Raw genomic sequence first — 27,526 nt, forward strand, 5'->3', positions numbered from 1 at the left:
GACATTTAAAACAATGTTTAATGAGTACACATTTCCAAAAGCAGTCATACCTTAATATGGGGAATACATACCAAAAAAAGGTCTATCATATAATAAAAATGTTCCTCGAATACAGGAAACGTATGAGGAGTGAGGAAGTTTAGTCTGACTTTTTAATGTAGAAGAATAGTTTGGAACAGTTAAAAGGATTACAGTTCACACAACACACCTATTTCTGTTTCAAACTCTTTTCCACCTTAAGGAAACTGGGGAATCAGCTGTGTTAGGATGGGCACATTGGTTTGATGGCTTGGGAATGGATGTTGGGAGGGGTGAAAGGAGGGAACTGGCTTCTCTGGTCAACTGGTGGGGCTTGGAGCCTTGTGGGTGAGGCTGAGGGTCATGCCCAGCAATGCACTGTGATGCCCAAACACCAGGGGTGCCCTGGAATGTCTGGTTTCCTGGATGCTTTTTGTAAAGTACCCAGGAAGAACATTTTTTACTAGATTATAAAAGCAGAATCCTTTTTACTGTAGGTAAGCTTTTTTTTTTAAAGCTTGAGTGAGTTGCTATGTTAAATCCCAGGGGATCTTCCTGACCCAGCGACTGAACCCACATCTCTTATGTCTCCTGCACTGCAAGCGGATTCTTTACCCATTGAGCCACCTGGGAAGCCCCTTATTTAACCTAAGAGTGGCATTTTCTAGTCTTAGTAATGAACCAGATAGCCAGTAAAAATATTACTCTTTTACCAAAAAAGGAACCTGGTTAACCCCAAAGGTTTCCTTTAGATTAGCCTGGATAGTACTTAACCTTTAGATAACCAATTCTCTAGCCAAAAGGCAATGTCCAGCTCTAGAACACTTGGGTATTTTGCATAAAATAGAATGAATGAGTAGTGACAGTTGCCCTGTCTTTCTCACTGATGCCCTGGGGTCTTCACCACACAGCACAGCTCTGCTCAAAGTCTCAAACTTTTTTGAATCCTTGAGTAGATCAAAGATAAATGAATGGAACATATATTCTGGGTGTCTTCTCATTAACACGCACTGAAATTAAAAAAAACGACAACAAAATCTGTAAAGGTATAATGGGAAAGATTGAAGGCAGGAGAAGGGGACAACAGAGGATGAGATGGTTGGATGGCACCACTGACTTGAGGGACATGAGTTTGAGTAAGTTCTGAGAGTTGGTGATGGACAGGGAAGCCTGGTGTGCTACAGTCCATGGGGTCGCAAAGAGTCAGACATGACTGAGCGACTGAACTGAACTGAAGGGTATAATGAAACCAACATCTTCATATGGTGCCAATGGTGTTAACTTCAGAAATAATTCGGCAATTACATTCAATGTTTTTTAATTTTTAATCCCAATTCTTTGCAAGTATTCTGAAGAAGTAACTTAAAATGCACACTAAAGTTATAAGTGCTAAGGTATCCTCTGAAATGTTGTTTTAGTAAAAAATGGATATAACTTAAATGTTGAATTAGTGCAGTGGTAAAAAAATGCATATTTGATGTAATATCATGAAGCCACTGATTCAATACATATAGCATGTAAGTAAGCAAACAAAGCCGTAGTATATTAAGTGAAAAAGGAAGAATACACAATTGAATATACAGTATAGGTAGAACTATTTTCAAAAAGTTTTGTAGAAAAATATTCTGGATTGTGGGTAATGTTTCAATATATTGTAATCATTTTGTATTATGTCATATAGAATATATGATAGTGAAAGTAAAAAGTAAAATAAATGGCCTGTGTGAGGCAGGCAGAAAATTGTCAAATCCGAAGCCTTTTGGTTATTTTGACTTGAGGAAAGGTCGTACATAAGACTCCTCTCAGCTCGATATATGAGCCAGGAAGGCTAATCCTGCTGAAGATCATCTTGGAAATGGCATCATTATTACAGAAAAGCAGAGAGTAGCATCCTGCCTTCCCGCTAGGACTTGAGAAAGAACCAAGTCTCCTACTACAAACTGCTGCTCACACCTCTCCCGCCTGACTTCAAAATTCTCTCATCTGTGTATTGGTCCAACTTACACTTTCATTATTCATTTAATTTCACTGCTTAAATTTATAACAAACTATGATAAATTATAGAAGCTACTTTTTTATACTAGCAATTCATTTCATAGATGATTAATATTGAACAAATTTGGAATATATTATTTACAAAGCATAGCACAAAACCTAAATAATAGTAAACCTGATGCAGTACAAACTTTATAGAATTTATTTAATTTTTTTTTGAAATTTTTGCACAAGGGCTTTTATCAACTCTTCTTCACTTATGGTACATTGAGAAAATCCAAGTGGATATCCCTCATTTTTAACTCAATCTTTTTTATACCTATTTCTTTGTGTAGGAACGATCTTACAACAATTGTATAAGTTTGCATATACCCAGTCCATGATTATTTCTAATCTATTGTGAAATTTTTATTGTTTAATAAAATAATTCCCCACACTACATATCCAGGTTGGTAAAAAAATGTCAAAAAGCACACATAACTTCAGAATTTACCATGGCAATATTTATAATCACTTGCACTTCCAAAAGCCAGAATAAAAATCTCATTCCTTTTGCTTCCTTGGCCCTCTTTTTCAGACATCTAATAAATCCCTTATCAGTGGCCACCATCTTAGTATTTTCTTTTTCACTCTACTTAGCCCTTGAACCAGAGAAGGAAACTGCATATACTTCCCCTGGATTTTGCAAGACATTAGGTCATGCATGTTGCCCACAGCAAAGAAGCTTCTTATTGTGAAACCACAAAGCTAATGGTGATTCAGCCCCCCACCTCCAGAAAAAGGAGAGGCAGACCAACAGTAACTCAGCATGGACCTGAGATTAAATGGTGTCCCATTTCTCAAAGTCAGGCATGATTTCTTTCTCTGTTCACAAGCTTCAGCCTATGGTGGGAGAAAAATACTTTCTTCATTGCACTAATTATTCTCTAAACATGCACCACCATGGTTAAGAAGTCCAGGTGAATTGAACTTTGCTTTAAATATCAGTTTTTCCATTCAATGCCGATTCTGAGTATTTCGGGTTCCTTTCCCAACCCTGGCGGATCCGCATAAGGGTCTTGTCTATACATGGCAGGATAAGGATGAACTTGATCACCAGCACTGTGCAAGGGATGATCAGCGCAATCACGTAGGCTGAAGGGAGATACCACACAAGGTTCGAAGGGTTGAGGAATTTCTTCCCGCCGTACACCAAGGTGTGGGCTGTGCACAAGATCAGGGTCAAATAACCCAGTTTGGACTATAAACAAGAAACAAATCATGTACATTAACACTGTTTACATTTTCACATGAAATACTGTGAGTCAGTGAAGGTTATTTGTCACAGCCACAATCCTTTGAAACCTGTAGTATTTAGAGCACTGCCAAGAATTGAAGAAAACATTAACTCTCCTTCAGGATGATCATTGTATCATTTAAAAAAAAAAAGAAAAGCCTGCTTACAAATGACCTGGTGGTTTCATCTTAACCTAACTGGGTGAGAAAGGTTCCCAGGAATAGATTCTTTTGCATTTGAATCAGTAATGTACCTTCTCTTTCAATGGTAACACTCCTTCCTGGATCATCTTTTCTGGAGGCCAGAGATGAACAAAACACAGTATGTCCTCAAGAAATACCACATTAGTGTATGTTGCTGACTAAAAGCAGATACTAGCTAAATTGTATCACAGTAAACAGCAGTTAGCAAACTTTACTTTTGGTTGGTTGTATAGGCCTACATACATACAAAGCCCAATGTTTATTTCTGTCTTAATGTCTTGAATAAAGGTATAAACAAGAGAAAATGTTGACTGCATTTGGTCCCTGGGAGAAACTGTAAGACTTTTGAATTCAAACAGTTCTATAAAGTACAATTCTGACTTCCGTTACTAATGGTCTGGTCTGTTATACATTAAGGAATATGCCTCAGAGAGCTTGTGAAAACAAACCAACCGCTGGGCCTTATTGATCTTGGATGATCTCGGATGACCTTGGCCTGCAGCGACTTGAAGCTGGGCTTCAGTTCCCAGCCAGAGACTGAGGACAGGTCGAGGCGGTGAGAGCACCAAATCCTAGCCACTAGACCAGTGGTCAGTGACAAGACCCTGACTCTTTGGTTTTGCCAAAAAGAATTCCCACAAAGACAAAAAGTAGTGAAGCAAGCAAAGTGTTTTTAGGAGGAAAAGAGTATAGTGTGTGTGGGTAGACACATGGGTAGGCTCAGAGAGAGAGTTTCTGAGTCACCCTTCCATGGCAGTTTGAATTACTTTCATGGGTCATTTCTTCTAGGTTTCCTTTGGCCAATCATTTTGATTTATTTGGTCCTGAGGCCATATTTGGTAGATCTCAGGATCCTTTCATGTGTGGAAGCTCATCTCTTTGCCAAGATGGAGTCTAGTGAATAGTAAAGAGGCTCATGGATAGTTGACATCACTTACTATGAGGTGTAACCCCCTCCCTTTTTTATCTCCAACAAGCCTTTCTGTGCATGTATCATGGGGGAGGTCTCCTTAACTTCAAGACCGAAGAATGTGTTTTTTTCTTTAATTTGGTATCTGGACAGGTCACAACCTCCTCCAAAATCCTGCTTTTATGGAGTTTCTCCTATTATGGGGTTTTCGTCCACAGGGGAGAAATTGTTCAACCTGGGGCCCATCTAACTCCTGCCTCAATACCTCCGGAGATTCTGATTCAGTTTGGTAGGGGTGGGGCATGAGGATTTGTATCTAACATGATCCCAGGTGATGCTGCTGCTGCTGGTGGTCCAGGTGCCACACTTTGAAGACCCCTGGTCTAAAAGATTAGTTACTAACTGCCTTTAATGACATATCTGGTGGTTGATGTATGGAAACACTGATTTTCCATCTTACAGACCAGCACTGAATCTGGTATGATGACAGGCTAGCATAGAAAGTTTTATACCCATAAGTCCATATTCTAAAGTTGATTTTCAGAAGTAGAAATTTTGTGTTTGGGTTTCCTTCCACCTTAAGCCTAGTATATCTCCATACACAGGGTTCAACAGTAGTTGATACTTTTCACTCTGTACTCTTAGCTGTGTCTCTGCTGTGTCTCTGGGAGTGGTCAGGAATCTTGTCCTGCTAAATCAAACCGTTATGGAATCTGCCTTTGGATTCCAGAGTTTAGCTTTTCTAATCTGAGCTTGTTTCAGTTGCTATTTTTATGTGATTGCTAGGGAACTGATGGAGCAAAATTAAAATTTGTGTGGGTATGAGAGAAAAATCAGAATATTTGTAAACTCAGAATCATTTTGCACTAAAAAGTAGATTGAATCATGAAGTCCTTTTACCTGGACAAACCGGAACTCTCTCCAGTTGACCGTGTTGCTAACTGATGGCAAGGAAGTGATTCCCAAGAGTACAAACAGGAAAAATCCGAGCATTCCCAAAGCGATATATGAATCACTGAGCCAGGAGGTAGTGGTACTAAATGGATTTTCCTTCTTGGTTATTGCCTAAAATAGTTAGAAGCAATTTTTTAAAATTTCATTTTTTACAAATTGCCCAAACTTTTAAGGTGATGAAAAAATACCTCTGCATCATTTCTTTGCTCAACGCAAGTTGTATAACATTTCTGAAGAGTCACTGAAAATAATTACATTTAGAAAAATATACTTAGATAGTATGTCTTTTGATAGAAAAAGGAATTAATTCTATTAGGACTTTACTATGATAGCTGACTCCAGAAATTGTATAGAGAATTTTAATTGACCCTGTAAATCCTAAAACAAAATGAACATTTACTTAAACCTTCTTTACCATATGGCTTCTTGTTCCCCAAGCAAAAATCGATGTTCTCAAATGATTACATCAGGGTTCTGTTTTACTGCTTTATATACTGATTATTCACACACATGAAGTTTGAGTTCTTTTCTGTTTTTTTTTGTAATGTAGCTTCAGGTCTGTTGTAACACATCTTGAGAGAAATCTGACCCCTGTAACATGACTATTACCCAAGGACATGCTATGCATTTGTTACGGAAATAATGTAGAGAAATCCCACAGATACACCATCAATGAGTTGTTGACTAATAAACTTTGAGACTGCAGTAGGATTGATCAAAACCAATTATTTCCAAACCAGAACTGATGTATAGAACTTTCTCTGGGACTGCTTTAAGACTCCCCGAGCTGATTCTGTCTGAATATTTGACTGTGAAGAATATAGTTTTTGACATTTGCTCAGAATTGTTTAGTTTTCTAGTCATTGAGGATGGCATCCCACAAGGCAAACATTAACAGAGTTATAAACACCCTTTTGTAAATTTGTTTACATTTCTCTGATTCATGTTTGGATATGAAGCCCCTTCACTTATAAGATGGTTGATTTTGACTTCCAAAAGAAAGTAGCATGCATAAAAATAGACTTTAAATTTTGGCTTCCATTTGTGGAAGTAACTCAAGTAGGTTCATTAGGTTTTCCTGAGCCCTCACATCTGTGTACCAGTGAATCCTGAGAATACAGATATGGATCCAAGTGAACCTGGGAATCTAACTTTGACTCTTCGATAGTTATATGAGATTTCAACAGGATTTGTTAAAAAACCAAAGTAAAACAATAAACTCCCCAAGACAAACATGAACTGTCTAATTGTAGCTGCTTTAAAAAATAAAGATATTTAGAAGAGTGATTTTCTATATTTATGAAATGGAATATGAGGTAGCAAGATTGCTCTTTGATTTAAAAATAGGAGAATACAAGTGAATAGAGATTTACCTGGGTAACGGTTCTGTTGTTCCATGTCCATCGTACATAATAACGAATAGGGATCACAAGTGTGTAGAGGACATGAAGGAAGGCAAATCCCAGTGCTATCAAGCCAAGCTGTTTTCTGCAAAGCATCCAGTGGTCAAGCCAGTCTGGGAATCGGCGGTATTTTGTACCTCGGTACAGCTGCAGAATGGCAGCAATAACACCAGGGAGGTAAACCAAGGCGAGCAGTGTGAGTGCTGCTATTGGAAAGACACGATTTGGAATAGAAATAGGCAGACGGAATGTCCTGTCTCTTTTTTCATAAACATAAGGGTAGATTACGTCTCTTATTACACAGTAGAAAAAGAAGAAGACACACAGAACAGCAGACAAATAGAAGGGGAACTTCCACATTGGAAATAGTTGTAGCGGGTAGTTTTCAATTTCATTGGCTGCCACCAGAGATCCTTTATCCAATGGAGTAAGTCCAAGACTACGAACGACATCCATCACTCTTTGCTTGGCTTTGCTGTCATTTCCACAGATAAATACCTGGGTTAAAATAATTAATTTTGTATTTATTCTTTCTTTAGTAATGGAGGATGGTGTTATATAGTAGTTAACTGCTTCTGAAATAAGGCGGTAGAGTGAACATTTTTAAGGAGATAATGATTTAGACTTGCACATGTATGTTGGATAGTTAAGTACCAGGATTTTAAGTTGAGAGTGGCTTTAGCCATATGGCATTGATATGATTAGACTTGGTTTTCTGGAGTACAGACAACTTGAGTTCTCTCCTGTATTTGTGGGTGCCATATCACTTACAGATTGCTTTTAATCTTGATGAATAAATGGAACCTATTTCATACAAAGTAATGGGAGTGGAAAGAATATCCATCAACAATTTAATGGTATTATTTTCTAGTACTGACAGGAGGCCTCTAGAGGTTGACACCATTGGGTTCTATCAAGCTGAAAGCTCAGGGTATAGATAATGGGAAATAAATTACTACAATTGGTTACCCTACTTCGTCAAACCCAAGAAAGCTATTCATGGCACATATTAGCAAAATAAAATATTTTCTTTTGGAATTATGTTTTGGAATCTTTGAGGTAAGTGCATATTAAGACATTTACTTTTTAAAGATGGAGTGTAAATCTATCTTGTAACCTTACCTGCCGACTTGCATCCAGTGCCCCTGACTGGAGAGCCCAGGCTGAGATGGTGTTAAATGCTTTTACCACGTGGGTTCCCGGCACCAACTGAGCAAGGTACTCTGCATTTGACTCTGGATACTGATTGATTTTGAGGTTGTTGCTGACGTCGACCAATATTTTCCCATTGAGAACCTCGGTTAATTCTGTGAGAAAATCATAATGTTCCCTGTGTATTGTTATGATTATGATGTCAGATTTCTGGGCTGCATCAAAGTAGCTCATGATCTCTGCACCACTGGGCAGCAGGCTGGACATCCGGGGGGTTCGACTTCCAAAAACAATAGAATAACCACACTGGAGCATTTTAAGTCCCAGTGATCTTCCAAAATCTCCAGTTCCAAAAATGCATACAGTTTCTTGCTTTTCTGAAGAATGCATAGTGAGAGGAAATGCATCTGTAGAAATTTTCTCCATAACTGAAAGATAATCAAATACCCAAACAAAATATGAATGTTCTGGTAAAAAGGAATGAAAATTATATCAAGGAAACAGTGATTGAGTGATGTTTGAATCTTCTGATGAATTATCTCAAGCACATTCCCTACAAAGTTTGGAAGGAGTAAAAACTGTCTCATATATTCTCATATGTCTTATTTAAAAAAATCTTGTATTGGATAAAGAAATGCAGTAAAAACCCAAGACATTTACCAGTTGCGGTCTTAAACTGTGGATGTGTATCACAATGATACTGCTTTATTGAGTACTTACATTATTACATTAGTACTTACATTATTGAGTTCCTGAAGTTCTCAAGAGCAAAATCTGACAAAGAATGCACTAATATGGAAACTATAGACCAACTTATTTATGTTTAGTGATGCAAAATCCCAAATTAATCAACAGTATCTGGTAGCCTGTTAAGAGACAGTGCACTTGGATCTGATAGGATTATTCTAAAAATGTAAAGATTCTTTCTATACATTCAATATTAGAAAATCTATTAATAGAATATACCATATTAGAAGATTAAAGAGAAAAATATAACCATTTTATGTATGCTAAGTGGACCTACATTAAAATTTGACAGTTTTTCTTTATTTTTATTTAAAAAAGAATATCTACAAATAGATATTTCCTTAACATACAAAGTATCTTTCTCAACCTAAAATCCAGTTTCATACTTTAAAGAGAATTACTAGAAATATTCCTAATAAAGTCATAAGCCAGATAAACATATATATCCTATATTATTGTTTGGATTCTGGCTAACACAATTGTACTAGAGAAAGAAATTAGAGGTATAGTGATTCAAAAGGGGTTGTAGACAATCAAACTATAGTCTTGGAAAACTCAACAGTCAATTGAAAAAGTGCTGTACACATAAAAGCAATTCAATATCTTGTCTGGGCACTCAATTAATATCAATACTTTTCTCATATGAGAAAAATAAACCAATTTGAAGATTTAATAGAAGAAAAGGCCCTATTTATGGCTGCAACAAAATAGACATAGTATTTAAGAATGAACTTAAGATACAGGAGGATATCCTGGAGAAGGAAATGGCAACCCTCTCTAGTGTTCTTGCCTGGGAAATCCCATGGACAGAGGAGCCTGGTGGGCTAAAGTCTGTGGTGTCATAAAGAGTCAGACATGACTTGGCGACTGAGCATGCACACACACAAGATATGTACAAGATCCAAATGAAGAAAAATTTAAAATTCCTCTAAGACTCAGAAAATTCATGTAAATGGAAATGTACAGATGTCTCTGGGTGGGTAGCCTCAGCTTCACAAACATGTCAGTTTTCTCTCGTTTAATCTATACATTCTGAAAAGTGGGCTAGTTCTATTCTAATAAATAGAGGACCAGTTCTATTAAATATTTTAAATCTAAAATATCATGCTGCTGTCACAGGGATAACACATGTTCAGTGGAATAGAGTAAAAAAAAAATCAGAAATGAACCTAAATTTATATGATAAAGATGAGCATCTCAAGTCGATGTAGAAAAGGTGGCTTATTCAGTAGCTAATATTGTGACAACTAAATAACCAATTGGAAGAAAAAGTTTAATCTATACTCACACTCTTCCCCAAGGTAAATTTAAAATATATTAAGGATTGAAATGTATTTCTTTTTTAAGAAATGGACCTATAATAGAACTGTAAGAGGCCATGGAGAATTATTTTATAACCTTAGAGGGGAAAGGTTATAAGCTTTATGACTTCAATATAGTAAAACATTTCTTAATCTTACCCAGTGTAAAAGAAATGCAGGGCAAAACTAAACTGATATAAAGTTATAAACCATCTGACTGTGTTGCTTTTTAAGATTTTGAAATTTAAATTAATAATAAATCAAATAAAACTTCTTGAAGTTTTTATGATTTAATAAAATCATCTAGAATACTCTCTCCATTTTCAAAGAATATTATTTCTTATTTCGATAGTGAATTTTCTCAAAAAAATTCTCTTCCCAATATTTAGTGTATAGTGTAAGCTTTTAGTTAATCTTTTTTTATGGGGCAATGGGTGGTAATCTCTTGTGTTCAGTGATGCATCCTCAGTGCTAAAAAGAGCACTGACTGTGATGGACCAGGCACTTTTTGATAAATATTTGTGGGATGATATTGGAGGGGTGAATCGCTGGACTTGTAAGCTGCAGTTTGCTCTGTGTGTCAGGCACAGTGAGAGGTGCATGATGAAGAGGAAGCTGAATGAGAATAGAGTGAACGCTGGGAGGAAGGGAGGAGTAAAGAGAGAGAAGTTGGTGGTGGAGGGGAGGTATTAAGGACATTACTTCTGTCACCCAAATGGATTTAAAGTAAAACTCCATGAATTTGATGTGGAATTTCAAACCAGACCTAATCACTATTCACTTCCGACATAGTGAATTTCATGCAGATTGCAGAGCATATGAAGCTTTCACCTTTTTAAAAGAAGTTCAGAAATTTGCCCTTTTCATTTTAGCCTATGGAAAGTACCTGAATTGTTTTGTTCTTGTTTGTTTTTTTTTCCAATGTTGTGTTAGTTTCAGGGTATAGCAAATATGTATGTGTGTGTGTATTCTTTTTCATATTCTTTTCCATTATAGGTTCTTACAAGATGTTGAATATAGTTCCTTGTGCTATATAGTCAGTCCTTGTTTATCTATTTTGTATATATATTAGTGTTTATATGTTAATCCCAAACTCCTAATTTATCTCCCCTCCCTACCACCCCTCTGCTTTGATAACCATCCATTTTGTTTTCTACACCTGTGAGTCTTTTTCTTTTTTGTAAATAAGTTTATTAATATCATTTTTAAAAGATTTCACATGTAAGTGATACCATATGACGTTTGTCTTTGTCTAAATTACTTTGGGGTCTTCCTAGGTGGTGCTTGTGGTAAAGAACTTGCCTGACAATGCCAGAGACATAAGAGATGTGAGTTTGATCTCTGGTCAGGAAGATCCCCTGGAGGAGTGCATGGCAGCCGACTCCAGTATTCTTGCTTGGAGAATCCCATGATCAGGGGAGCCTGGCCAGCTACGGTCCATAGGGTGGAAAACAGTTGGACCCCTTTGAAGCGAATTAGCATGCAGGTCCATCCATGTTGCATTATTAAATTCTTTTTTTTTTCATTGTTTCTTTAATTCAGTGCATCCAAATTAAATTATTTCATTCTTTTTTTATGACTGGCTAATATTCCAGTTTTTATATATACAATGTTTCTTTATCTATTCATCTCTTAATGGACATTTAGGTTTTAAGGTGTTATCTATCATAAATAGTGCTTCTATGGGAATGCATGTATCTTTTCAAATTAGAAAAAAGGAATTCTTACCTGAGCTTATCTGAAGGTGTGTATTAATATCTGTATTACAGGCAGGTCATTCAGATTTTTATAAGTAGTCGGAAGTTATAGACAAAAGGGACAAGATATACAAGACTTTTCTATACTTCCACAGAAACTCTTTGAATAATTGAATTAACCACAACAACTGAATCATTTTATAAACTAGCCGATGACTGATATCCTGAACTGTATCAGAGAAGGGTGTGACTATATGGGAAAGCACCTGGAGATGATCAGAGCATTTCATATGGAAACACAGCTATGCCTTTGAAAAACTCTTAGCAGAATCTTCAGATGCAAACTAGTGTAGCAATTTATATTTCTAATCAGTTAACAATTGGTTGTAATAACTCAAACCCTCAAACTGCTGAATCATGCCTTAATTTTTTCCTTTGTGGAACTGGTTTGTAAGTGTATTGAAAGAATGCCAGTGTGCCTGTCTGTCCTATCACTTTTTTTCGTTATTTGTCCTAATATATTATTTTTCTCTCTTTTATATTGGAATGAACATTTGCAAACAAAATACAAATTTGACAAAGTTGCTGGTGTCCTGCAGTGAGATGGATGATGTCTTTATTGACGTATTCTCATTTGGATCATCTTAACCATTGCATAGTATAAACTTATGATTATACAGTGGAAGTAAGAAATAGATTTAAGGGACTAGATCTGATAGATAGGGTGCCTGATGAACTATGGACAGAGGTTCGTGACATTGTACAAGAGACAGGGACCAAGACCATCCCCATGGAAAAGAAATGCAAAAAAGCAAGATGGTTGTCTGAGGAGGCCTTACAAATAGCTGTGAAAAGAAGAGAAACCAAAGGCAAAGGAGAAAAGGAAAGATATAAGCATCTGAATGCAGATATCCAAAGAGTAGCAAGGACAGATAAGAAAGCCTTCCTCAGCGATCAATGCAAAGAAATAGAGGAAAACAACAGAATAGGAATAACAAGAGATCTCTTCAAGAAAATTAGAGATACCAAGGGAACATTTTATGCAAAGATGGGCTCTATAAAGGACAGAAATGGTATGGACCTAACAGAAGCAGAAGATATTAAGAAAAGTTGGCAAAATACACAGAAGAACTGTACAAAAAAGATCTTCACGACCAAGATAATCACGATGGCATGATCACTCACCTGGAGCCATACATCTTGGAATGTGAAGTCAAGTGGGCCTTAGAGAGCATCACTACGAACAAAGCTAGTGGAGGTGATGGAATTCCAGTTGAGCTATTTCAAATCCTGAACGATGATGCTGTGAAAGTGCTACACTCAATATGCCAGCAAATTTGGAAAACTCAGCAGTGGCCACAGGACTGGAAAAGGTCAGTATTCATTCCAATTCCAAAGAAAGGCAATGCCAAAGAATGCTCAAACTACCGCACAATTGCACTCATCTCACACGCTAGTAAAGCCATGCTCAAAATTCTCCAAGCCAGGCTTCAGCAATATGTGAACTGTGAACTTCCAGATGCTCAAGCAGGTTTTAGAAAAGGCAGAGGCACCAGAGATCAAATTGCCAACATCCGCTGGATCATGGAGAAAGCAAGAGAGTTCCAGAAAAACATCTATTTCTGCTTCATTAACTATGCCAAAGCCTTCGACTGTGTGGATCACAATAAACTGTGGAAAATTCTGAAAGAGATGGGAATACCAGACCACCTGACCTGCCTCTTGAGAAACTTGTATGCAGGTCAGGAAGCAACAGTTAGAACTGGACATGGAACAACAGACTGGTTCCAAATAGGAAAAGGAGTACGTGAAGGTTGTATATTGTCTCCCTGCTTATTTAACTTCTATGCAAAGTACATCATGAGGAACGCTGGGCTGGAAGAAGCACAAGCTGGAGTCAAGATTGCCGGGAGAAATATCAATAACCTCAGATATGCAGATGACACCACCCTTATGGCAGAAAGTGAAGAGGAACTAAGAAGCCTCTTGATGAAAGTGAAAGAGAAGAGTGAAAAGTTTGGCTTGAAGCTCAACATTCAGAAAACAAAGATCATGGCATCTGGTCCCATCACTTCATGGGAAATAGATGGGGAAACAGTGGAAACAGTGTCAGACTTTATTTTTTGGGGCTCCAAAATCACTGCAGATGCTGATTTCAGCCATGAAATTAAAAGATGCTTGCTCCTTGGAAGGAAAGTTATGACCAACCTAGATAGCATATTAAAAAGCAGAGACATTACTTTGCCAACCAAGGTCCATCTAGTCAAGGCTATGGTTTTTCCCGTGGTCATGTATGGATGTGAGAGTTGGACTGTGAAGAAAGCTGATCGCCAAAGAATTGATGCTTTTGAACTGTGGTGCTGGAGAAGACTCTTGAGAGTCCCTTGGACTGCAAGGAGATCCAACCAGTCCATTCTAAAGGAGATCAATCCTGGGTGTTCATTTGAAGGACTGATGCTAAAGCTGAAACTCCAATACTTTGGCCACCTCATGTGACGAGTTGACTCACTGGAAAAGACTCTGATGCTGGGAGGGATTGGGGGCGGGAGGAGATGGGGACGACAGAAAATGAGATGGCTGGATGGCATCACCAACTCGATGGACATGAGTTTGAGTGAACTCTGGGAGTTGGTGATGGACAGGGAGGCCTGGCGTGCTGTGATTCGTGGGGTCGCAAAGAGTCGGACACGACTGAGCGACTGAACTGGACTGAACTGAATCACTGCAGAGAGAGAGAGTCCAGACTTTATTTTGATCATGTGGCCCCAACATTCATCTATTCTGAACTCTCATAATCATAAATACACTGAAGATGTTAATTACATTACACTAGTATTTTGTTCTCTATTTACTAGTGTGTGACCTTGGGCAAATTACTAAAGCTCTTTGTATTTCAGTTACGTTATATTTGAAATGAGAGCTCTATGGTACCTACTTTAGAGACATTTTAAGGGCCAGGTGAATTAATGTATCCTAGAACAATTCTTGAGACGTGATAAGTACTCAATAAGCTGACCATTCTTAAGATAATATTTAATATGCTGTAATTTAATCTATATGCAGATGACACTACCCTTATGGCAGAAAGTGAAGAGGAACTCAAAAGCCTCTTGATGAAAGTGAAAGAGGAGAGTGAAAAGGTTGGTTTGAAGCTCAACATTCAGAAAGCAAAGATCATGGCATCTGGTCCCATCACTTCATGGGAAATAGATGGAAAAACAGTGGAAACAGTGTCAGACTTTGTTTTTTTGGGCTCCAAAATCACTGGAGATGCTGATTGCAGCCATGAAATTAAGAGATGCTTGCTCCTTGGAAGGAAAGTTATGACCAACCTTGATAGTATATTAAAAAGCAGAGACATTACTTTGCCAACCAAGGTCCGTCTAGTCAAGGCAATGGTTTTTCCCGTGGTCATGTATGGATGTGAGAGCTGGACTGTGAAGAAGGCTGATCGCCAAAGAATTGATGCTTTTGAACTGTGGTGTTGGAGAAGACTCTTGAGAGTCCCTTATACTGCAAGGAGATCCAACCAGTCCATTCTAAAGGAGATCAATCCTGGATGTTCATTGGAGGGACTGATGCTAAAGCTGAAACTGCAATACTTTGGCCACCTCATGCGACGAGTTGACTCACTGGAAAAGACTCTGATGCTGGGAAAGGTTGGGGGTGTGAGGAGAAGGGGACGACGGAGAATGAGATGGCTGGATGGCATCACCGACTCTGTGGACATGAGTTTGAATGAACTCCAGGAGTTGGTGATGGACAGGGAGGCCTGGCGTGCAGTGATTCATGGGGTCGCAGAGAGTCAGACACGACTGAGTGACTGAACTGAACTGAACTGAACTGAATTTAATTCAGTTCAGCTGCTCAGTCATGTCCAACTCTTTGTGACCCCATGAATCGCAGAACGCCAGGCCTTCCTGTCCATCACCAACTCCTGGAGTCCACCCAAACCCATGTCCATTGAGTCAGTGATGCCATCCAACCATCTCATCCTCCGTTGTCAGCTTTTCCTCCTGCCCTCAATCTTTCCTAGCATCAGGGTCTTTTCAAATGAATCAGCTCTTCGCATTAGGTGGCCAAAGTATTGGAGTTTCAACTTCAACATCAGTCCTTCCAATGAACTCCCAGGACTGATCTCCTTTAGGATGAACTGGTTGGAATCTTATTAGTAAATCTATTAAATATCTAATTAATGTAGTATTTATGTAAATTCTATAAATTAAAGGTTCATTATACTTCTATAAGTGTGATTACTGGAAATATATCAAATTTATTTGAAATAACATTCAGTAATTTTTAAGAAACTTCTGTTTTCCCCACTTGTTATTTAGTCTCAAAGTTGTGTCTCTTTTATGACCCCATGGACTATAGCCCACCAGGCTCCTTTGTCCGTAGGATTTCCCAGGTGTGCATACTGGAGTGGGTTGGTATTTCCTTCTCCAGGGGATCTTCCTGACCCAGGAATCGAAACTGCATCTCCTACATTGCAGGTGGATTCTTTACCACTGAGCCACCTGGAAAGCCCTTTCCCCACTTATTTCTTATAAGTAAAACCATGTATGAAATGGCTTCAGCACATAAGAATTTATCAAAACATAGATGTAAAAACAGCTCAAGTATGAATTTCCCTCATTTGTAATTCTTTCACATTTTAATATTTCCCTCTTAAAATGCAGCTGGAAATCCAATATAACACACTTGGGCTGTTACCCCAACCATTAAAATTTATTTTCACTCTTAAATCTTCAGAGACATCCCTGGGCAAATTGAAGATACAGAAACAATAAGGAGATATTAAAATATCACTGATGGAGTTAATAGAAAGAAATATAGTTATTCCATTGGGCAGTTAGTCACTCTGTATTAAGTTATAGAAGTTTTAAGGTTGATAATTGTGTTGCACACATCTTGAGTTTCACTTCAAATTCTCCTAGTTCTATTTCTAGTCACTGGGCAATAACTGAGCTCTGCTCTGTTTCCACTGCCTAATAGAAGCTCACTTTGGGGCTTTAAATCTTTTATCTCTTGATCTTTATTCTGGGCTTCTCTGAAACCTGTACCTCTTTGGTACTCAGACATGTACAACCCATGGCCCCATCAGAGGCCAGTGGGGGACAGGACTTTGTGGATAAGGGCTTCCCTTTTCATTGTCTGGAACACAGTTCTGACACATTTCATAAGGCTTCTTTGGAAGTCCCAGCGCAATTCTAGAAGTCCCAGAGCAATAGAGCACCACTCATCTGTGTGTGTGCTAAGTGGCCTCAGTCATGTCTGACTCTTTGCAACCCCATGGGTTATAGCCTGCCCAGCTCCTCTGTTCATGGGCATTCTCCAGGCAAGAGTACTGCATTGAGTGGGTTGCCATTTCCTCCTCCAGGGAATCTTCCTGACCCAGGGATCAAACCTGAATCTCTTATGTTTCCTGCATTGGCATGTGGGTTCTTACCACTAGCATCACCTGGGAAGCCCTCACTCATCTGTAACAGTGGCCAACTTATTGGGCTCTTGTCCTGTCTTTCCCTTGTTCCCTGTTTTAAGCCCCTTGCCCCTCATTCCTTCTCCTTGCAATTGCTTCTGTAATAAACTATCTGCATGCAAACCTTCATCACAGGCTCTGCTTGCAAATCAACCCAGGGTAATACAATATTTTTATTATTATTATTATGTTTTTATGATATAAGAAAAATGATCAGACCTAAGGTTACCATAACTAGGATGATAAAATAGATGTAAAAAATAAAATGTTAATTAATTTTCTGGAAGAATTTGATTCCACATTCTTGAAAAAAATAACCTGTTGATAGGAGTTCATGAAAATGAGATGTACGCATACTGTAAACCACAAGGGAGATCTCGTTAAGGGTGTATTTTACAGGAAGTACTAGGTAAAGAAGGAAGTTATATCCATTTTAGACTTTGTAACTCAAAATAACTCCCACTTATAAACATGGATTTATGGAGGTAGTAAGGCTTCTTGTTTAAAGACTTGGGGAAAAAATCAAACAAAAAAATACTTTCCTAGTCCTCTTTTATTCACAGATATAGGATGGAGGGAATAAAGAAAATAAGGAAGGTGGTAAACAGGAAGCAGAGTTATTAAGGGAAAGTTGGGGTAACCTAGTTATGGCTAAATTATGGCATAGTATTCTCCTTCCTTCAGCTCTTTGCAAACCTCAGTTACATAACGGGAAGGAAAACAAGACTATCCCCTGGTTTGGAAAATCTCCAGGTTTTGGCTTCCCTGGTGGCTCAGATGGTAAAGAGTCGGCCTGCAGTGCGCAAGACCCAGGTTCAATCCCTGGGTCGGGAAGATCCCCTGGAGAAGGAAATGGCAACCCACTCCAGTATTCTTGCCTGGCAAATCCCACAGATGGAGAAGCCTGGCATGCTACAGTCCATGGGACTGCGAAGAGTTGGATACGACTGAGTGACTTCACTTTGCCCCCCCCGGAAGCATTTCCCATAGAGGGAGGCCAGGACAGGTAAAGCAAACCCACAAGAGTGTTTATATACATCAGGAATTGGCAACCAGTGATGCAGATGCAAAGGTGGCAGAGACAACTGTAAGGGCCATGGGAGAAGCCACCACTAAGAAGCATGAATGTGTGTGTGTGTGTGTGTGTGCACGCGCGCACACCTATGTGTCTGTGATGAGGGGGCACTGATGTTGGTCATGTAGTCAGTTTTAGAGGATTCTAGAGTATTAAGAATTTGGAAATATCCAAACAGGATACAAAAATTTCATATTTTAAATGATTATATTTAACAAATCAATGATATTAGGAAAGAAACCTTTTTATTGGGAGCGATGATAGATTCACAGGAAGTTTAAAGATAGTACAAGAGGTTCTTGTGCATACTTTACCATTTCCTCCAACACTTACCTTTTACACAGCTAGAGGACAACATCAAAACTGGAGAGCTGACACTAGCACATTGCCTGTGCTGCTCTGTGCTGTTTTATCTCGCATGTAGTTTCATGTGGCCACTATTGCAAGCAAGCAGAGCTATCCCATTACTACCCCCTTTTAGTCATACTTGACCCCCTTTTAGTCATACTTGACCCCCTCTCTGCCACCTCCCCCACCTCTGAAAGTCATTAATCTTTACTCTGTAATTTTATCATTTTGAGAATTTTATGTAAGTGAAACCACACAAAAGGAAACATTTTCAAATTGGCTTTTGCTTTTTTTTTTTTCACTTTGCATAATGCCCTTAAGATCAATCCAAGTTGGTACATGTGTAAATAGTTTGTGCAAATAGTTTGTTCATTTTTAGTATTCCGTCCATGGTACGGACTTCTTCATTTGTTTATTTGCTATCTGAATATCTTGTTTGGAAATGTCGAGACAGAATTACAAAATTTGCATATTTTAAATGCTTATACTTAAAAAAATCAATGCTATTAAATGCTCAGGTACCACCTCCTGAGATTCTGAATCAATTGTTCTGAGATTGGGCCCAGGAATCTATTATTTTTGTAAAAATAAAAACCAAACAGATGAGTTCTCAAGAGCATCCAGAGCTGAGAACCACTGGAAAGAGATGGTGGGCAGGGAAAAGGCAGAGGGAGAACAGGCTATGGATGAGCTTATAAGGGGCTGCAGAAACATTTCACTTGCTTTAAAATTTCTTCCTCTAAGTAATAATTGGCTGGGTATAATTGATAACCTAGAATTCCTATTTTTATGGTAACTTAAGGGTGTTCAGGCACCCCAAGGGAGAGGATCAAGGGATGCCAGAGACAACACTTGGTAGGCTTTGCTCTGTAACTCCCTTAAGGAAACTTTAATGAGTTGTCTTCCATGAGCCCAAGTTATAATTTGATCAAATCCAGCCATGAATCTACTACAGTTATTCCTCTCCTTTGGTGCCGTACAACATCCTTCATTTGGATGAAGCCAGTATTAAAGACATTCTGTCCCTGTCTCCCTTTGAGAATTCAGCTTTGAATTCTGAACTGAGTTTTCACACAAGGTTTTGAATTCCTCCTACATTATCCTCTCCAGACACCCATCTCCCCTCCTTCAGGGTTACTGTTTGCAAGTCCAGTGATCTGGCTTGGCACCTCCCAGAGAGTCAGAATACAAATAACACTTTAAAACTCCATTTGCTGTGGCAGGATTTTTCATTTTAATTTGATGCCTGTAAACAGGGATTCTTCTTAGTCCTTCTTTCTGTTTTATTATTCCTTCTGAATTTCACTCTGAAAGCCCTACGTGACTTGACAACATATTTGTAATGAGCTGAAGCCCATCAATCAAATATTTCCTTTCATTACCAGGCATAGGGGCAGGAGGGAGTTTTGTAACTAGTCCAGCCTTCCTGTGATTCAGAGCATTTGTTTTAATATATCCCAGGGATAACTGGAAAGCAAAAAATGGTCAAAAAATATTTTTAAGAAAAGCCTTACAATAATACATGAACCCATCCTATTTATTCACTGATCTATTTCTATATTTAATGAGATCAAGGCTCTTTAGGGAGAGCAAGCATGCTTGCATTTAAGTACATATTCTTTTACCAACAGTTCTATATTATTGTAGCAAAAGCAGAAGACCTTGATTTAAAAAGACCATTGATTGTCATTTATAAAAAAAGTAATGTGCCCATAATCAATGGAGTTTTCTAATTTTTGACAGTTTAATCCTCAGTCTATATATGTTATTTGAAAATATAATAGTACATTTCTTATTTTAGCCTTGTAGTTAGAAGTAGCTTTGTTAGTAATAGCTATAGACTAACATAAATCTGCGGAGAAGGCAATGGCAAGCCACTCCAGTACTCTTGCCTAGAAAATCCCATGGATGGAGGAGCCTGGTAGGCTGCAGTCTGTGGGGTCGCTAAGGGTCAGACGTGACTGACTGACCTCACTTTCACTTTTCACTTTCACACATTGGAGAAGGAAATGGCAACCCACTCCAGTGTTCTTGCCTGGAGAATCCCAGAGACGGGGGAGCCTGTTGGGCTTCTGTCTATGGGGTCACACAGAGTTGGACACGACTGAAGTGACTTAGCAGCAGCAGCAGCAGCAGCAACATAAATCTGTCATCTAAAGCATTTAGTCTAAATAAAGAAACCACTGCAGGTTGGTTGCTAAAAAACTAATTATTTTAATTGTTTTGGGAGAAAATGTTACATATCTCCTAGCACCCTAATTTACTGATGATTAGTTTTTATGCTATCTAATAGAATGACACAAAAGGAAACTAATCAAGTTGCACAACTTGATCAGGTAACAAGAACATAACTAAATATAAAACTTTTACGTTGATGTTCTATAGGGATAAATATCCACGTGGATTGCTAGTAAGTAAAACTAACTATGACATGTTGTATAGCTAACATGATTCTGTCAGTAGCATTTCACTACCATCCAATGCATTATCAGAAGAGCAATGTGACACCTCTCTGTATTACCTATTTGAATTATACTTTAGATGAAACTTTATTTTTAATATTAGTTCTTTGGTGAAATTCTGATCCAATTAAAGATCTTTCTAATATGTGTTTTCACATTTAGATCTCAGTTGCATCTGTCAAGATAAATGAAGATTGTTTTATGATTCCCTGACTAAGAATTTTATCATGTAGGTTCATTAGCCCCTATCTAGGCTGGTTAGTTCATTTGATTAAAACTGGGGTTCATGACAGAAAGGTCAGGGGTTCAGTTGTGTCTAAGTTAATTTACCTTGACCTCTGTTTACATACTAAATTCTGAGCAACTTCTTATAGATCTGTCGTTCACCTCAATTCACCATCAGGAAAAATCTATCTCACTGACTTGGTGGCATTTGACTTGTACCTTTCATTAATACCTGAGCATTTGCTTATTGGTTAACTTGGTGATTGCAAAAACCCACTTAATATTTAGTGTCAACTAGTGGATTTTGCTTTTCTAGGATTGCTGTAGTCAGAAACATTTAGGAACTTATTCGATCATTTCAGAATTAACTTTGTTTAAATAAATTTTCTATAAATAGTCATTTATCCTCACCTTGAGGCCACTAGGAATTATCTGAATATTGATTACTGCCAACCTGTGGATCTGATCCTGTTTCCCCCTCTCCCTTTAACCCTGCTGATGGTGTAACTCCAATCTGCTTCAAAGCATCTCCTTACAATGTTTAGAAATCTCCTGGGGGTGCTTTATATGTCCTTTATATAGTATCCTTCATCTTCTTTTGGGTACCATTTTATTTCAGTTTTAATTTGGCTTTGGAGGCAAAGATTCCCAATGGACAGAGTACCTTTAATATTTGCCAAGACCCCATGAGCTTGAGCTGTATGGAATGATCTGGCCTTGCAGCTGCTCCATTTCTTACCCCAGGAGAGAAAGTGCTATTGAAACTCATTCCCCCTTCTCATGTTATACTCTGATATACAAGCCTGAGAGCACTGCTGGTTGATAAATATATTTTAGTGAAACAGCTCCTCCTTTTTAATTCCTAGATTTTTAATCGCGGCCCTTTTTAGTGGTGTGGTGTGGTGTTGCTGAAGCAGGCTTGCCAGCTCAAAGTTTCAAATCAGCCAGCTTTGGAGGTTTCACGCCATAGAAATCAGCAAGTGCTCCTACTTAAGATATCTTTTTTCCTTAGAGAGTCATTTACTGGCACACACAGGCTCTTTCTCTGTCTCTCATCTTCTTCTCTTCAAGACTCTGCCTGGGACCATGGAAATGGGAAAATGTCTGGACTGACAGGATGATACACTTTCTCAATCCTGACTCTGGACTTTAAGCCTTAAAATCTCTTTCCTTAGAGCTTCTCCCCTTCTTCTAGGGAGGCTCAGGCTCATAGGTTCTTAATGAAAACAGAATCCATGTGGGTCCCTCTACCCCACCAAAGGTCCCAGGCCCTTTAAACCCTACACATGCTGCTGCTGCTGCTGCTAAGTCGCTTCAGTCGTGTCCGACTCTGTGCGACCCCATAGACAGCAGCCCACCAGGCTCCCCCATCCCTGGGATTCCCCAGGCAAGAATACTGGAGTGGGTTGCCATTTCCTTCTACAATGCATGAAAGTGAAAAGTGAAAGTGAAGTCGCTCATTCGTGTGTGACTCTTAGCGACCCCATGGACTGCAGCCTTCCAGGCTCCTCTGTCCATGGGATTTTCCAGGCAAGAGTACTAGAGTGGGATGCCATTGCCTTCTCTGACCCCACACCTGGAGTTAACACAATTTGGGCTATAAGTTTGATACTGCTCGACTCTTGGCTCCCTTAGGAAGATAGATACAGGGACCTCTTTGTGTATCATCATTCCCAGAAACATATTTTTGAATTTTTCAGACATGCATTTTTTTAAAAAAAGGAGTTTAGGAATCTTAGTTTATGATAAACATTATTAGCTGCAATGTATCATTTACAAACTTACTGATTGCTTTCTCTTCAAGTGGCTCCCATATTCCATACTGCTATGTCAGGGCAATTGAATACAATGAATAAACCACTTTAATAGCAATACTTGGGTACTGGAAAAGAAATAGCCATTTCTACAATAAGAATGATTTGATGTAACTTAGTTCTTTTTAGCTAATCAGTAGGCTTCATTTCTTATGCCATGCCTTCAGGTATTAAAAGAAAGGCTCAAGTATTTTATTTAAGTTAAACTAATTAAAACCTTTAAAAATTCAATATTCCAACTTTCATGACCTCAGTTAAATGCATTAATTGCATTATGTTACTCTTTAAAATGAATTAAACTCCAAAGTATTATAGTTACAAATTTATTATGAATCTTACCCAGGATAGCAACATAATAGGGTTATTAAATTAAGGTTAATTAGAAGAAATATCAAGGTCCCTACAATTTATTTATTCTTTTAAAAAAGCAGAGTAATTTCCACTACTTACTTTATATGTATGGTAGAGTATAAAGCAATCTCATGCTTCTTCCCAAAGGGCAGGTAGTTGAAATCTGAACACTTTGAACCTCTTAACTAATACAGCACAGAAGGTATCTGTGCATATAACCTCCTATGTCCATAATTATTAGCATCTTTCAAAAATAAAAATTAGTGTATCAGCAATGTCTTGATACACTAAAACAATGTGTTGATACACAAAAACACTGCATGTTTTTGACAGATTTATTGAACAACCTCTCTGTGCAAGGCACTGTGCTACATAAAAGGGGTAAAGTGATAAACTATGTTCTTGTCCTCATGGGGCTCCTGTCTTGGGGAAGATATAGACACATAATCAAACTGCTGTTAAACATTATGTGAAGACATTGAATGTACAGAGAAGGGTGCTAATCTGCCTGGGAAGCAGAACAAGAAAGCTTACCAAAGTCTGTGCATAACTGTTGCAGCCACTGCTTTATTTGGGCTCAAAGCTATTTCCACGCCTTATAAACTGAGATGTATATATGAAAGATGTGTGATCAGTGTGGCCCATTAGCCACGTTCTCCTATTCTGATTCTTCTCAGTTATTGAGCCATCGCCAGTGAAAATCTGATTGGAACACTTGGCTCTGTGCTTGATGCCATTATTTTCCCTCAATTTATTTGGAGCTAAGGCAAAAGCGATGGTCTAGTATGTGTTCTGATATCCCCCTCCCCAAGAGGTATGCTATATAGTTATATTAAGTTACCTCTTAAATTTCTTTGTATTCAGAATTATAGTTCCTGACTTTTCAAAATTATCCTTTGCATACATTTGCCTTCCTTATAAGATGAAAAGTGAACTTCATCCTGACATGAAGACTGATCATATAATCTACATTTAAAAGTAACATACGTCTCTCAAAATAACTTCAAAAATACGCAGCCATCAAAATTCAGTATGGTAAGGCTTCTTTACACATGACAGACAACACTCTTCTAGAATATTGTGGAGAAACATTCAGATTAGGATATCATGTCCTGCCTGGTTAATTAGGGTGGAAATGCTTCTTTGAATAGAACATTGCATATCTTTTTGCAGTGATGTATTTCTGAAAGATGATCTTCAAACAGTGCAAACACTCTTTGATCCTTTTTCCATAAGACTTTGGTAAGAACAAACTGCTTAAGTATGTTGGCCAAATATGGTTTCTTATCATGCATTGTTTTCAGCATTAGTTATCCTTTAGTTATTAGCTTCATTCCTTGCAGTCCTGATTTTTCTCAATAAAATAACAAGTGTTAATTAAAGTCATTTTGGAAATGACCCAAAAGTCATTTAAAATATCATGGTAGGTGGGAATATCATGCAATGTGGAACTCTTCATATTTAACTGTCCTCATAGTTAACTAATGACCTGTTCTCTTTGGATGTACAAAGCACAGAAGGATGTACAAAAGTAGTCAAACAGGTGACTTCAGAGGCCTTGTAAAGTTTATTACTTCTGGCCTAATTGTAATTAAAAAAAAAAATCCCACACAGAAACTTCACTATCCACAGCATGTCCTAGTATGACTTATAGGTAAATGTAGTTGCAGACACTTAAAAATTGACCTCTCTCCCTGGTGGCTCAGATAGTAAAGAATCTGCATGCAATGCAGGAGACAGGTTTCAATCCCTGGGTCAGGAAGATCCCCTGGAGAAGGAAATGGCAACCCACTCTAGTACTCTTGCATGCAGAATTACATGGGCAGAAGAGCCTGACAGGCTACAGTCCATAAAGTAGCAAAGAGTCAGACATTACTGAGTGACTAATTTTCACTTTTTCCTTGGTCGCTTAGATGGTAAAGAATCTGCCTTCTATGCAGGAGACCTAGGTTCGATCCCTGGGTGGGGAAGGTCCCCTGGAGAAGAGAATGGTTACCCACTCCACTTTTCTTGCCTGGAGAATTCCATGGCCAGAGGAGCCTGACACTACAGTCCACAGGGTAGCAAACAGTTGAACATGACTGAGTGACTAACACTTTAAAAAAAGTTTTTCACTTTTTCAGAGGATAATCCAGAGGAAATCTACAAGGTGCCCTGGCGAGTCTTCAAGTTTGAAAAGTGATTGTATTTGTTTTTTTTCCTGCTAGCAGCTGATTAACTTTGTTAAGATTTTAAAAGGAAACAATTTTGAAATAGCAGTTAACAAAGATCCAAATGACTTCCAAAGAAAACTGGGTGGTGAGGATCATGAAACACTGAATGTGTTTCTGAGGATGACTTCAGAATCAGCTACTCAGGAAACTTTAAAGAAGAGAATTTAGGCCCTTTTAATAATGTCATGAATAATGGTAGCATGATGCGGGGTGGTCCTTGAGGAAATGTGGAGTGACTGCTCAAGTGTTCTTCAATTTTGAAATTCTATGATAAATGAATCTATTTTTCTTAAAACTGTTCAGAACAAGGCTCAGGGTTTTCAATTTAAGCACAAGTTTATAAAAATTTATTTGGTTACTTCTAACAACAGTTAGCAAGCTTAAGAAAGGCAGACATCTGGAAATCATTCTCAAGTTAGGGGTCAGCCCTTGAACAGGCTGGTTTCTGAACCTCAGGTTGCTGCATGAACTTCAGCAACACCATAAACATTGCTGGATGGAGAGAGTGCCATGACCCAATTTCTCCATACACATGTTCCATTTACTTTACAACCACCAAGCCTGATAAATAAGGAGTGCTTCATCCTGTTTTCTAGGGTGGCGGTGTTTGCCATGCAGGTGGAATACAGGCAGGCAGAATTTGATACCATGCTAAATCACAGCATTCTGAAAAACTCGGGGCCTTGCAAAAGCCCATATCTCAAAAAAGTTACTGCTTCAAATAAATGTGCCATTTTATAAAATTACACCTACTGTATCAGAAAAAAAATGCTCTTTCATGTGAGTGACATTTATATGACTGTCATTTATACGGAATAGGACATTCTCACACAGCAAGGCTGAAGAATTGGTTTGGAAAGCTGAGAGTATTCTCTGAATGATAAAAGTGGTGCAAGTCCAAGATATTCAGTAGAAAAAGACTCTTTCCACAACTGGGTAGTTTCCCTAAAAAAGTGAAATGTGCATTATTATGAAGAAATAAATTTCTTAGTTACACGTGTATCATTGATGAACTTTTCAATGTATTTCAAACCTGCAAGCATCTTTAGTCATGGGTTTTTACCTTGTTAGAGGTGGATTTTGTGGCTACTCTGCTCCAATAGTGTTTTATTTTACTGTGTGGAAACTGAGGCTGAGGTGTTGAACTTCTAATTAGAACTAAGAATAGAATTCTCCAGTCCCACCCCTGCCCTATTCTGAATCCAGTTGCCTTTCCTTTAGACCAGTCATCTTCTAAAGAAAGTGTTAAAATTACTATCCAGAGGGGGTAAGTACCTTCCAGCTGCCTCTGGACAAACAGGGAACCAAAGGTTTTATTTACTCTTCACATCGATTACATTCCAAAGCAGTATTTCTCTGGAAAAACAATTGCTAAAGATCAAGGATGGAAGCAGTTGCAAATCTCAGGACGCATTTTCAGCTCTTGGCCAGAAAATGTACTCAGATCTGAAATTGCCTTTATCTAGAAGTAAGATACAGAGAGGAGTCCAAAGCCCTAAGTCTTCCTTCTTAGGGCTCCTCTGCACCCGGAGGAAGCAAGAGAGAAAACTCCTGGAAGCAAGCCGCTTGCTGAATTGCTTAACTCATCCCGCCACACCCTTGGGTGGTCTTGCACCTTCTTCCCAGGGCGAGCAGGTTTGCGGAGCGGAGTCGTGGAAGCAGGGATTCGAGGTGGGCAGAAGCTGATAAGGGAGGGGAGCCCTGTGGCGAAAGCTAACAGGCGTAGGCCGGCAGCAACATGACCCACCTGCAGGAGAGGTGCTTCCGAAGCGGCTGTGGTCCAGCGCCGCTGCTGCAGGGCGCAGCGAGGGCCAGGCTGGGAGGGGACGCTGCTCGGTGCTCTGTGCACCGGCGTCTAGCCACACTCGGTTTAAGAAGCGCGAGAGCGGAGGGAGGGCTCGGT

At 38.6% G+C, this 27,526-nt stretch overlaps 1 protein-coding gene across 1 annotated transcript; it reads right to left on the minus strand.

The window, feature by feature from the left end:
- On the minus strand, nt 1–27,526 carry STEAP4 (STEAP4 metalloreductase). Its single transcript, XM_055421034.2, has 5 exons — nt 27,371–27,526; nt 7,882–8,339; nt 6,730–7,257; nt 5,303–5,467; nt 1–3,253 (listed from the first exon to the last, which is right to left on the minus strand). The coding sequence occupies exons 2-5, from the start codon at nt 8,335–8,337 to the stop codon at nt 2,990–2,992; spliced, it is 1,413 nt and encodes a 470-aa protein (XP_055277009.2). The 5' UTR covers nt 8,338–8,339; nt 27,371–27,526; the 3' UTR covers nt 1–2,989.

Source organism: Moschus berezovskii, chromosome 3 (assembly GCF_049115385.1).
Source record: "Moschus berezovskii isolate FMDL1 chromosome 3, NW_MosBer_1.0, whole genome shotgun sequence".
Classification (NCBI taxonomy): domain Eukaryota; kingdom Metazoa; phylum Chordata; class Mammalia; order Artiodactyla; family Moschidae; genus Moschus; species Moschus berezovskii.

Excerpts from the sequence above, each read along its gene's own strand:
- STEAP4 (XM_055421034.2), bottom strand. The coding sequence starts at position 8,337 with ATGGAGAAAATTTCTACAGATGCATTTCCTCTCACTATGCATTCTTCA. Across the intron at positions 5,468-6,729 it reads ACAACAGAACCGTTACCCAG|GCAATAACCAAGAAGGAAAA; the intron begins GTAAATCTCTAT and ends TAACTATTTTAG. Across the intron at positions 3,254-5,302 it reads GAGAGTTCCGGTTTGTCCAG|TCCAAACTGGGTTATTTGAC; the intron begins GTAAAAGGACTT and ends TCTTGTTTATAG.